The sequence below is a fragment of the Manduca sexta genome, chromosome 8, assembly GCF_014839805.1.
Source record: "Manduca sexta isolate Smith_Timp_Sample1 chromosome 8, JHU_Msex_v1.0, whole genome shotgun sequence".
In the NCBI taxonomy this organism is placed as follows: Eukaryota; Metazoa; Arthropoda; class Insecta; order Lepidoptera; family Sphingidae; genus Manduca; species Manduca sexta.
Window position 1 is genome coordinate 10,522,548 of NC_051122.1, and position 13,410 is coordinate 10,535,957.

A 13,410-nucleotide genomic window follows, 5' to 3' on the forward strand; every position below is an offset into this window, starting at 1 on the left:
AGCCAACTTCTCAATGGGTCCTTTCAACCTCTAAAACGCACAAAACCATGCCACAAACAATACAAATAAAAAAATTACAAAAGCCGCGTCGACGCCTCTAATCTCGGACCAGATCTACGAGTTTGATATCTAAGACGATTATAAAGCGACAAAAGAGGCACACTTACTTTTTTCTCCTTTCCATTAACTGTTAATCTCGGATAAAAAACTCTGTATGGAGTCTGAACGTTTGCACCTTTCTATTGTTTGTTGACAGCAAACAAATCGTTTGTTGGGCAAAATACGAGGTGTGAGGGGTCGAGGACACCTAATGGGGTGCTTAAGGGTTGAATTGAGAGCAGCGGGTTACCGTGTCCTTTCCGGTGTGGCCTTCGCATTATCTGGTCGGAAGCGCGCCTCTAATCAGCCGCCTAGTAAAACTTTTATGTTTTGGCACAAAAATTTGTGATCCTACCCAAGTGTAAAGTTGGACTGGATGGTAAAGAACCTTATTAAGGGTAATTTACAGTTCTATAAATCAACATTATTTCTTGGGATACCATGTGACCAACAAACGAAATTCGATTTCGTATTGCACTAATTAAATCAGCTGTACCTCGATAATTGATGACCATCATAAAAAATCTTTAAATATTTTTGGCGAAATAATTTAATTTAAGACGGTGCTAGAGGCTTCATCGCCGGAGCCAGCGGGGTGCCGGCCGCATTATGAACTCTTCAACCTCACTGCCCTGCGTCAAGACCGTTTCCTTTATGACAAGAGGAAACGCGCGCGTGTTATCTTTTATACTTACACCTGTGTTTATGGATATTTCGAGTTTTGGTCCATTTGTAGTTTAATTTGGTGTTTTGGACTTTTGGATTCATAGCGATAGTCTGGCATTTTTGACTATTTATACTTCTTTTAAAATGGTGATAGAATATGATTTTTAGCTCATAAGGTGAATAAATAAAAATACATAGTATAAACAATAGGCCGTCTGTCACATAACAGCTGCCCAAGGTTCCTCATGAGAAACCTTGGCCCGAGTATCATTAGTTTTATTATATGAATTTGCGGACACTAAAGCTTTATTTTGTGACAAAAAACCAATTTACTTGGAATTTACTAATTATAAAAAGCTATGGAACAATCGTTGTCACATTGTCGTTAACTTCATTGGCCAATTATTGTAATTTGTGCAAATCAAGTGTTAAACGTAGTGACATTATTGCAAACACTTTTCTAGCTATTTTGCTCTCTATAGTCATAATATTAAAGGTTAATGCATAGGTAGATGTCTGTCAGTAGTTGCCAAGTATATTTTATAGATTATATCTTCTTTCATGTCATTGATTTTTATTTACATTTCTACCATTTGATATTAATTTTTAAAAACCTATAGCATGACGTCCTCCTATACCTTAAGTATGAAGTGTGTAAGAGACTGATCTGTATAACCTGAACAACAAATATTTCGAATTCAACTTTTTTACATATAATAGTAACTAAAATACAACATTACCGAACCTATGTGAGCTCTAGACGAACCTCAACAGGATGCATCGAATTCCCAAGCGTCACACGCAAACATCAATCATAGCGCTGTCTTTAAAACAATAACCTTCCACATTAATAGCGGTGTTATAATAACCTATTACAGCTCATAACTTCATATTAACATTGAGCGGTTACTTAGATCCGATACCAAGGCCACTCGAACTAATGACTCGCCAAGATTAATGATTTTACTAATTACACTTGTGACAATCAATGTGCCTTTAAAGCGAGCTTTTTGTGTTTACGTATTCTATTATTACTGTATGTACTGAGTAAGGTGTTCGAGAGCAGAAATTGGTTTTCATTATATTTCGTATCGACTTTTGTTTTTCGAAGTTAATTTGTGATGATTATAATTTTCTAGATCAAATGATGCATGACGCAGTGTCGTTATTGCATTGAAGTATATTCTATAGATACGAACGTTCATATAAACTATTTGTTTAAAATCTGAACTAAAATGGCAACCAAAACGTCACTGTTATAACCTATTTATTCACTTGAACAACAAATAATTTTACTTATTTGACTAATATTTTTTATTCAAATCCAGTTTTACACTTAGACTCGAGTTCTTATATCATGAGCGCTACTCCGTACACTACCACAAGCTGTCAATATTGACCATACTAGTTTGAATGGATTGCAGTTCAAGTCAGTTAAATCCAAATCTAGTACGTAGCACATATATATCGATGTTATTGTAACTCAAACAAATATATCGAACGAGTGTTAATGATGAAATGCTATCAGCTAGTTTTTTGACTTAAATTATTAATTCTCTTTGTTAATTAAGCGAACATTTACATAAAAAAAAAACTAGCGGTTCAAATGTCTCAATATAGGCATGGTTCATACAATTGTTAGTACCAAATTCCAATCAAACATATGTAGAGGACTCACCTTCTCTCCTCATGCCCATTTTGAGACATTTTCTTAATCTGCAGTACTGGCATTGATTTCTGTGGTGCTGATCGATCGGGCAGTTCCTGTTACCACGACAGGAGTACGTCAAGTTCCTCCTCACGGACCTCTTGAAAAATGATTTGCAACCTGCGGGAGAAATGCTATTTGAATGTTGGCACAATTTGATGATTCGCGTGAAGGCTGGTTAAGAAATATACATTGAGGAATATGTATGAATGAATATTAATGATATTTTTTTTTATTATTATTCACTGATGCACAGTGAAGTTAGTTACGTATAGAATTAAATCAATATAAATACATTCAAAAGATGCAACGCATTTGAATACAAATAAACAAAATATAACCAAAAATATTCAAATCAAAACAGTAAAAACACGAAAAACCTTTTGTTATTCTGTTAAAAGCTTTGTCAGAAGCTATATTGTCATAGTAATTGCTTGTTAACCTATTTTATTTTTCTATTTTGTTAATTCTCTTATTAAATTTACATAAAGAAGTAAATCAAATGAAATTTTATAAAGTTTTATGGTGGAATGAATTTATAAAACAGTTAAAATACCAACAATGATTTAAAGAGAGCTAAACCAATCTCATGAATATATAATGTATCGAGCATTAATAAGGAAAAAGTTAAGTTTGTGTGTAGTTTATACATTATTTCAAAATTACACATATCGTTGTATAAATAAGGTTGGAAATTGCATGGCATGATTCCTAAAATGGACAGTCGATTTTGTTTCCGTAAACTATGCATTTACAAAAAAGATTAAGGCGTTTTTAAGGTTATGAAGTATCGCAAAATCATGACTTCGCCTTTTTAGCGGGCGAGCAAAATTATTTAATTTATATTACGGTACAATATCAGTGATTATACGCAAAATTACGTCAATTATAAAAGGACTACGGATAAAAACATTTATATCATGAAAATGAATAACCTATTTTTGATATATTATTTTACGAATAACTAAAAAGCAGTTTAATAAAACTGTTACGTTTGAAAATGAATAAAATTATCTTTATTTTCTAAATATGTATACGTAACGTCAAAACTGAAGAAAATATGTGACGTGCTCTCACTTATTCTCAATAAATATTCAATTTTAAAACAAACCGCTATGAATAATCGAATTTTGTACTAGGGAGCCACTTGAAGCGCGAAGAAACATTCTAAACAAAAAATGCTCAGAAATTAATTTAAAAAGAAAAATGTGTCGTATGTCCAGCAGTTTAATGGCTACCGGAGAACTGGTAGAAAAAAGAAAAATTAAATCAGTAGGTGGTGTTTGTTACGATTTAATTATAATACAATTTATTGATGTATTCAAATGTGCGCCGCGTCGCTTACCTTGCGTGACGGCACACTATTCCACTTGACAATATAAATTGTAATTGAACTATTTTGAATAGTGTTTAACAGTATACATTATTGCTGGTAAATAAGTTTTGAGGTGGACATGTCACGGCTTGGGATGTAATTTCTACATTTTATAGGTTTTGGGAAGAAATTGGACCAAAGTGTTCTCATGTAGAAAAGTAATGAAACATTGAGAAGTGTATATACAATTTTATATTTGATAGGAGTGAGATTTTTAATGTTTTTAGACAAGTATTTCTGTTGCATACGCGGATGGGGGATAATAATATGATTGCTTGTGGATTGCACACTGTTTAATGTCCACTTATTGTATAGTGATAACTCGGGTGGCGCGGGGAGGGGCGTGCCATATACAATAACCTACGTAACAGTTTCCTTAACTTTTATACACATTTTTAAATATATTACATAATATTATTGTTAGCTGTCGTATACAATGACACCCTTTATACCTACCTACACTTATACAGAATAACAACGTCATTGCAACAAAAATAAGAATTACAAATAGTCCATAAAACATGATATAAAACTACACAACCGTCTTGTATTGTCATTTATATACGTAAACATGTTACAAGATGTAATAATGTGTTAGTGGCCGCCATTTTGGTAAGAATATGTTTTTTATTTTATTTTTTAAATCCTTTAAAATGAGCCAACGAAACATTTGCAGCCTTGTCTGAAGAGGTGAATGTTTTATAACTAGAATCTATTTTAGTAACATTAGATATAGCTTGCTTATTTTAGATTGATAAATATATTATTATAAAATAAGAATGGTTCTAATATGATGGTAGGTGGCTGATGGTAAGTGGAGTGTCGTCCAATAGAATGTTGACTGACGATTACCCCTAAACAGTCGTCACAATTATGCCGGCCTATCTGAACCAGATATACAGAATGATCCTGGAACGCTACACACATACGTGGGCACTATGGCGGGTTTAACACCTTTTACGGTGGTGGCTATCCGGGCGGATATAAAATATATCCTACCACCAACAAATATTGCGCCATCAAGGCCGATTGTGCTAATTAGTTCAATTTTAGCGTACCACTCGCCGACTTTATATAACACATCATCACCAGAATCTGATCCCAGCATATTCTTTCCGTTATCCATTGAAAGCTGTTTATTTAGACGCTGTCATCATAGCAATAAAGCTTAGTATTTAAAGACCTAATCAAAATTATCTTCATCTAAATTAGATAGACCATCTTAACGCACCAACAAATTTACTCTGAATTAATAAGTAACAATAAAATGTATTAAAATTCCGATTTTAATGACGATGTTTGTTTCCGCTTTTGATTGAGAAATTGTTCGGTAATGATCTTTGGAAGATACGATCTTCACTTGTCACCTTTTTATATACAATTACCATAGATATTGTCCGCATCATTTTTATAGGTTACAAGTCTATGGAAGGTATAAAACTTAATTCAATCACCGATCAGTTAAGGTTTAATATTTCCGACTCATTTCAGTTAACTTTTTAAAGACAGACTGTTTATTTTAAAGTGTTATATTGTTATGAAATATTGACTTATAAATCGTTCTATGTAGTTTGTAAATTTATTCTATAATAAAAAAATACCGCGAATGTTTTGTTCTAACTTTAAATTTAAAAATCGAATCGAATCTTATTAAATAAGACACAATCCAATACATATATCTAAAACATTTCCAATTCACCAAGCATTAGACTCTACACTTTTATAAAATCCAGTGCATTATGGGGAAGGTAGTTGAATATTTCCACATTTCGCGTCGGCGAATACCGTTAGTGAACGATAAGCCGGGACCGTACGTGCGTAGAGGCAGCTTGTTAAATATCGCTATCAGATTATATCAGCTCTCATCTTGTTTGCTTGTTTTAAAAAGATTTTTGAATGAACAGCACCGACCAGGTCAAATAATTTTTATGAAGATAAATTCTTTATAAAATTTAACCTTTGAGGACATAATCGATTTTAGTGCAGGTCTGTTTATAGATTTATTATATACAGCAAAGTTAGAATTAGGCCACAATATAGCTTTATTCGTTCAATTACATCATGGGACAGAAAAGCACGCCACAAAACATCGGTAGTTATTCATACCCAAACCAACCAAATACCATAGACCCCTCAAATCATTCAGCGGGACTTTTAATAACAAACAGCTGAACATCACAATTCTCATTTATATTAACAGTTTAAGTAAGATTTTCTACAGGTGTAGTAGACGGGTAATCGACCAGGAGCGCTGCCCAATTACTGCTATCGCTGGGAAGATCGACTTGCAAATTGTATGACGATACTATAAACAATGGTAGGGGTAACATTATGTGATAATTAAAAGTGTTGTCGAATAAGGATAATATGAGAATTTATTTCATTAATGTTTTGTAAACTTACTTTATTGTTGAAGGTATTTTCGAATGTTAGATATCAAAATTAAACTATTTTTCAGATTTGATCGCGATTTTATTAACGTAACTTTGACTTTGCGGATGAACAACACTTCAGTCCCCCTGTGGCCACGAAGGCTGCAAAGACTTCGAAACGCGCGCGCCGGGAGAAAACCAAAATATTCAAACCGCGATCCGAAAAATAGTTTTATTTTAAGGTGTTTTCGAGTCATAATATAATAATAATATGAGCCTTGTAATATACTGTCTCATTGCTGGGTACGGGCCTCCACTACAACTGACAGGGATTAGGCCTTAGTCCATCATGCTGGCCTAGTGCAGATTAGCAGACTTCACATACCCTCAAAAATCCTATAGAGAACTAAGGTATGCAATTTGCTCACGATATTTTCCTTCACTGTCGCATCATAATAATTGAGTATAACGTTTTTCTATCCCTAACACAAGTAGTTATAAATAGGTGGTCAAAAATTCTTATTTATCTCCAATTATAACATTTTATAACACTTTCCAGATCGATCACCTTAATACCAATATTTTTAGATGCAAGCTAAAATTGTCACGCATGCGCTTAAAGTTATAGATTAGCAGCAAAATAATCAATATTTGATCTTCAACCTAACCTCAAAGCTAGATCAGTAAATCACCGTTTGAAAACACAGAACAGGTAAAAATACATTGTAGCAAACAATAATTGGCAAGTGTTGGTAATGACGGTGAGATTGCAGTGGACATGACCCACATCCGCACGAGATCGCTTCCTCACGCGAAGTCTGATCATCTTAAACTAGGGCGTAAATTGTAAAGCCATTTCCTATGGAACACGCAAAGTCTTACCATAGACTGGATGCTATGTGAAGCGAGGTTAAGCTTTGAAAATAATTATTGGTTTGTTTTAAAAATTGCTCTGCCCTTGTACAAAATCAATCTCGGTCAACATTCACCCCTCTATCGCATGTGCTCGTCTTACAATATTATTTCTTATTATTGTGACATCTTTTTTGGTTCGCCTGCCTTAGCTAAGTTAAACATATTCAAATATATAATTTAACCTAGATACTCAACTTGTAACGCGTACCTCATAAGGGATTATAAATTTCTCATATTCATTCATGTTATTTTAGTTTTGTGGACCTAATAAAGAGAAAAAAAAAAACGTTCCGCTACGTTTACGTTTGCTATTCTACATCGCATATAGGTGGAAATAATTTGAATATACTACCTTGCAAGGTGTAAGACCCACCACCGCTCACGTAGTCCGTGTTCCGGGTTCAGCCTGTGTATATTCGATTTTAAACAGGCCGGCATAGTTAACACTATCTGGACCAAACTCCGCTCACTATCAGGCACAGTGGGGTCATTTTCTGGTGCGTGAAAAAAAACTACTAGACAGACATGCCTACCTAGAATTATTCCTCATTATCCTTTAGGCTACTGCACTAAATAACGGCTCAATAAACTATAATATTATATCAATAAAAATGATTACAAAGTAATTAAATTAATCCCTTTACTTCAGTTTTATTGAGTGCGTGGCCTTGCAATTAGCCTCTATTTTGTAATCACTACTATACACTTATAAACTTAGTTATACATCACCTGTTAGTTTTTGTACTTACAAACTTAGTTATACCTACATCATGTTGGGTATGGGTGAATATTTGACATGTGCATATTACGCGGCTCTAAGCAAATAACTACCTAGACAAATATTATTTAATGTTTTTTTTTATTTTTCCTAAAGCTTGGTTCCTGGTCTATATGTGCATGTGGAAAACATATCCGTATTGTAATAAATAGAAAAGCTATCCTCAAAAACATGCCTTAAATCTAATTACCATCCGTGTCACAATTTCCAAATTTTAGCAATAAATGTGCGAAAAGTAGTAAAAACCTTTTGAAGATCGTATTTTTTTTAAACTATTCAGATAATAGAATAAATACTCTACAAGCTACCCAAATTACAAACTATAAAGAACACTTTAATATTATTTTTAACCACTTCGAAATTTGTCCCAACACATTGTTCTACCTACCATTTGTTGAAATAGTCATAGTGTTAAAACTTAAACGGAACGTGTCGGTGCCTGTTTGGTTTATTCTGCGGCTAGAGCTGAGTTTCCTCTCGCGACTCAAGCAGATTACACATCAAGAATTGGTTATACGGCAGCTGCAGCTCGTATTTATCGTCGAAAAAAAGCGTTTGTCACAAATTTTTCTCATTTCCGTTTGAGCTTGCTGTGGTAAGTCTGTGTTGCTTATTTACAATTTGGATTAACTATAATTATCGTCATAAAAAACTGTCCCGATTTATGGTTTCTTAAATTATAAAGTAGTATAAAGAATGTTTTATAAAATAAAATGTAGCAAAAACTACTTACCGTCGTTATAATTACCGTGTTTACCGTTTGAATTTTGGTAAACGGTAATTGGCAATAACAAATTGTAATTAGTATTGCGTAAAGTTGAAGTAAACAAAAATGTATTATTATCGTATTTTATACTTTGTTTATATAAACTTAAGACAATAAACGTTATTTGATCCCTAAAAAGTAAATAATAGTATAAAGAGTTATGCAATTAATGGTTTAATAAATTCTTATATTAGGAGAGTTCACTAATAGCTTTTTTTTTTTATTAGCTTTGAATGAAGAGACGAGCCCTCCATTCGCCTGATGGTAAGCGATACGACAGCCTATAAACAGCAGAAACACCATCCAACACCTTGAATTACAAAGTATAGTTTGGTATTCCACTGCGCTCGCTATCCTGAGACAAGAGATGTTAAGTCTTAGTATGTCCAGCAGTTACACTGGCTACAATGTCCTTCAAACCGAAACACAACAGTGACTACACACTGCTGCTTGGCGGCAGAAATAGACATTGCCGTGGTACCTAACCAGGCGGACTCTCACATATGAGAGACCTACCACCAGTCAATAGAAGTTTTAGATACAATGAAGGTAGCTCTCTTGAGTGTCTATTTCTGCTGCCAGGAAACAGTGTGCATGCACTGTTGTGTGTCGGTTTGAAGAAAATTGTAAACAATGTTATTACAGGGCATCTTGAGACTTAATGCCTTATGATTTCTCAGGATGACAACCGCAGTGAAGTATCACACAGTACGTTGTAATTTAACATTCCAGGTAGACTTGCTACTGTTTATGGGTGATCGTATCGCTTACCATCTCACTGTTTTTGAATTTAAAGATGCCTGGGAATAAAAAAATCTAATCAAGAAGTATAAGCAAAAGCCTTGAGAATTGTCCTTAGAAGTAGATACACAAAAATTAAAGCTGATCCTATTATTATACGCCCAGGAAAAACAGAAAGAAAAATAACGATAAAAAAACGAAGAGCACAGAAAAAAATATTATCAGCTTAAGAATTAACACCAAGAGCTAGAAGACTGCAAAGAAAGAAATGTTGAAAAGATTTTACATCTATCGGAATTGTTATATGAAAACTAAAATCAACTAAAAATAATATTTTGAACAAGTCGCATGTAAATGTATTTCTTAATTAAGGTTATGAGATAAACTGATAAATTATAACATAGGAAGTTAAAAGATATTTAAACTTGAATTAGAATCAGATTCATAATATTTTTGAACAGGACGTCCAGGGTCTTCTGACAGATCGTCTAGCACAAGAGTTTCACTAACCCAACTCATCAATAATAGTTTCTTTATTCATAGTATTAGTAGATTCATTTTTGCTATCACATTGTAATTTTCCGACATACTTAGTATGTCTACAATTCATTTCCAAACACCCAAAGCAACTAGTCCCTCTGAATACCAGGTGGTCCGTCGACATTCGACATATTGTATCATTTTAGCATTATTTCCTTGAAGAATTAAGTCAAGATCAATGTTTAACACATTTTTATAATGGATTTTCTCATTTCTGTTGATTTTAAAATATAATATTATTGTAATAATTAAACAAGACTGTTGTTTTGTTAGATGTATTTATTTTGCTGACCAAACTCTGTTGATTATTAAGAGCAAAATTGGTTAATCATGTTGCGTTACAATTATTATATATTATAATGTTGGCAATGAGTAGATATGTTTGTTTTCAATCTTTATATATTAGAGACTTATATATACCTAGTCTTGCCATAAATATTGTAATAAAGAAAAAAGAAAATTGTTAACTGCAAATAACATTTATTACTTTTACAGTGTGTCAGTTTAATACATAAATATAAAACAATTAAAAATATAAAAAGCTTATTCGAAGTGGTCTCCATTGGCTGCAATACAGTCCTTTAAACGATGAGGCCAGTTATCAATAGAAGCACGCACTCTTTCCATGGGAAAATTCTTCACTGCCAATCGTATAGATTGTTTTAGGGACTCCAAATTATCATGGCGTTTAGAGCAAGCTGTACTCTCTAAAACTGACCACAAATCATAATCCAGCGGATTAAGATCGGGACTAGACGACGGCCAGTCTTCAGCTCTGATGAAGTCCGAAACGTTCGATTCCAACCAAGACTGCGTGGACCGAGCTTTATGACCCGGCGCCGAGTCTTGCTGGAAGGACCATACTTGGTTATTGAACATGGTGATGTTAAGGGGCTTAACTACCTTCTCAAGAATGGTATCTTGATACACTTGTGCCGATGTTTTGATACCTTTTTCACAAAAATATGGCTCAGTCACTCCTTCATAGCTAACACCCCACCAAACCATCACTGAAGTCGGATAATGTCCACGTTGCACTCTGTCGACTAATTGGGAAGCTTCCTTAGAGCTTTGAGCATAAATACGGTCATTTTGTTTGTTAAAATGTTGCTCAATTGTAAAAATTTTCTCATCCGTAAACAAAATTTTTCTGTGACCTCCCTTTGCGTACCGCTTCAGTAGTTGTTTCGATTTTACCACCCTATTCTTCTTTAAATTATCAGTTAAGAAATGGCCAGTGCGTCTCTTATAGGCTGCAAGTCCTAAGTCATCTTTTAAAATACGCGACATGGTTCTAGGTGCTATCTTCATTTCCCGAGATAAAATCTTTTGCTTTCGGACAGGATTTCTTCGAATTCTTTCCCTTACTGCTTTGACCACCTTTTTCGTACGAACACTACGTGGACGGCCAGATCTTTTTCTGTCACAAACAGAGGAGGTCTCATTGTACCTATTAATAGCCCGGTACACAAACATTTTACTAATACCAAGTGTATGGAGAGTTTTAAAAATTGCATTTGGCTCCATACCTACTTTGTGTAATGCTATCACAGCGATTCGGTTCTCTTTATCACCCCACACCATTTTAATATCGCAAAATATTTTACAATGTATTGGCGCCAAAATGAGAAAACACAATGAACAATCGTATAAAAATGACAGATTCGAAATTCAAATGTAATATTTTTTTATAATTAAGTGTAACAGTATTTATGGCCAGACTAAGTAATTCATAAATATAATATATTATATAATTTTAACGGTATTTATTTATTTACTTATTACCTATCAACCACTTATTATAATTACCATTTAGCAAATATTAATTACCATTTTACAAATACTAATTACCATATGTGTCATTTCTCATTGCCATTCGTGAACATTTTTCAAATCCAATTCCGACCTGAATATCGATTTACAGACTGTGCCTTTGATTTATATAGTATATAAATACGATAAACTTTACATCGAATCGATAAAGATCGCGATTGGAAGCAATATTTGAATTTATTTTAGGAACACCGAATATGTCTATTTTCAAATATTCACCCGTATAAATAGGTTATTTTAAGTAAAGGAAAATGATACGCCAATTTAGGCTTTCTTTAGTTTATTTAGGTTCAAATTATCTAATAGTGAATTATCGGTCAGGCTGATACTGCAGCAAGGAACTGAATAAGGGTTGGCATAATGGGTATAATTGTGTTATTATTCTTTATATATTTCGACTTTCTTCTTCTTTTACTGTACATCAGTACATCATGCGGAATAAGGAACAAGAAAGTAAATCTTCCTTTCTTGTGCCTTATTCCGCACACTAATATCTTGATTTTAAAATATATCGTTTTAGTTCACGTTGTATACGTTAAAAATCAAGATGTGACCAAAATTATGCACATATAGTTAAAATTACCTGAGTAAAGAATTTTACTATGTTCATTATGAAAGAGCTATGTTTATTTAAAACAAAGCATATATTTGTATCTGACATAATAAAATAGTACTATCTCCTATCACACTGGAACGGAAATATCAAAATGTTAAGTTTACTTATCAATAATTTGTAGCTTTTGCTTACCGTTCTGTATGCGTGAAAGTTTTTCCGGGATAAACATTTTTCTAGGTTAAAAAATAGTCTATATCAACCAGGAGTAATACATTACTCCTATTAGTGAAAGAAAAAACAAAATCAGTTTTATAGTTCCCGAGATAAACAAGTTCAAACAAACAAACTCTTCAGCTATATATATAAGTATAGATAAGACGTTGAGAGAATATCATTTTATCCCAGAGTTTTTATGAACAGCCGAATCATACTTCAGACAAGTTCTTGCCTTAGGCCAATGGCTACTGAACAACAGTTTAAAATTCCACATCAAAAGCCTTAGGCGACTGCCTCTCAAAAACATTTTAATTAGTAACGTCAGTACAAAAAATTTAGTTAACTAGACATAAAAGTAGCGATAGCCTAGTTGGGTGTGGAACGGACTGCTGAGACGAGTGTCCGCAAGTTCAAAGCCCAAGGACATACACCACTGACTTTGCTAAAGTTATACGTGTATTCTTTGAATTATCGCTTACTTTAACGGTGAAGGAAAACATCGTGAGGAAACGTTCATACCTGAGTTCTCTATGGGAATTTTTCGAGTGCGTGAAGTCTACCAATCCGAATTAGGCCGGCGTAGTGGACTAAGGCTTAATCCCTCTCAGTAGTAGAGGAGGCCCGTGCCCAGCAGTGAGACAATATATAATACAGGGCTGATTGATATTCTTATTATATAACTAGATATACGTTGCTTCACTCGTAAAGACCTTTTTCGAAAGAATAAAATCTTGTCTTGAATGTACTTTCCGAGATAAAAAAAAGCTTACATCACTCCTAGTTATGATCAAACCGTGTATCAAATTCCATCCAAATACGTTCAGCCGTTTCTGTGTTTAGTAAAA

At 33.7% G+C, this 13,410-nt stretch overlaps 1 protein-coding gene across 2 annotated transcripts in view; it reads right to left on the minus strand.

Moving 5' to 3' along the window:
- LOC115440903 (steroid receptor seven-up, isoforms B/C) overlaps positions 1-13,410 on the minus strand; it is a 93,779-nt gene that overhangs the window by 71,506 nt on the left and 8,863 nt on the right. For both annotated transcript variants that reach the window (XM_030165409.2, XM_030165407.2), the window contains exon 2: positions 2,444-2,593. In XM_030165409.2, the coding sequence (XP_030021269.1) occupies positions 2,444-2,462 (19 nt within the window). In that variant the 5' untranslated portion in view covers positions 2,463-2,593. The remainder of the gene's footprint in view (positions 1-2,443; positions 2,594-13,410) is intronic.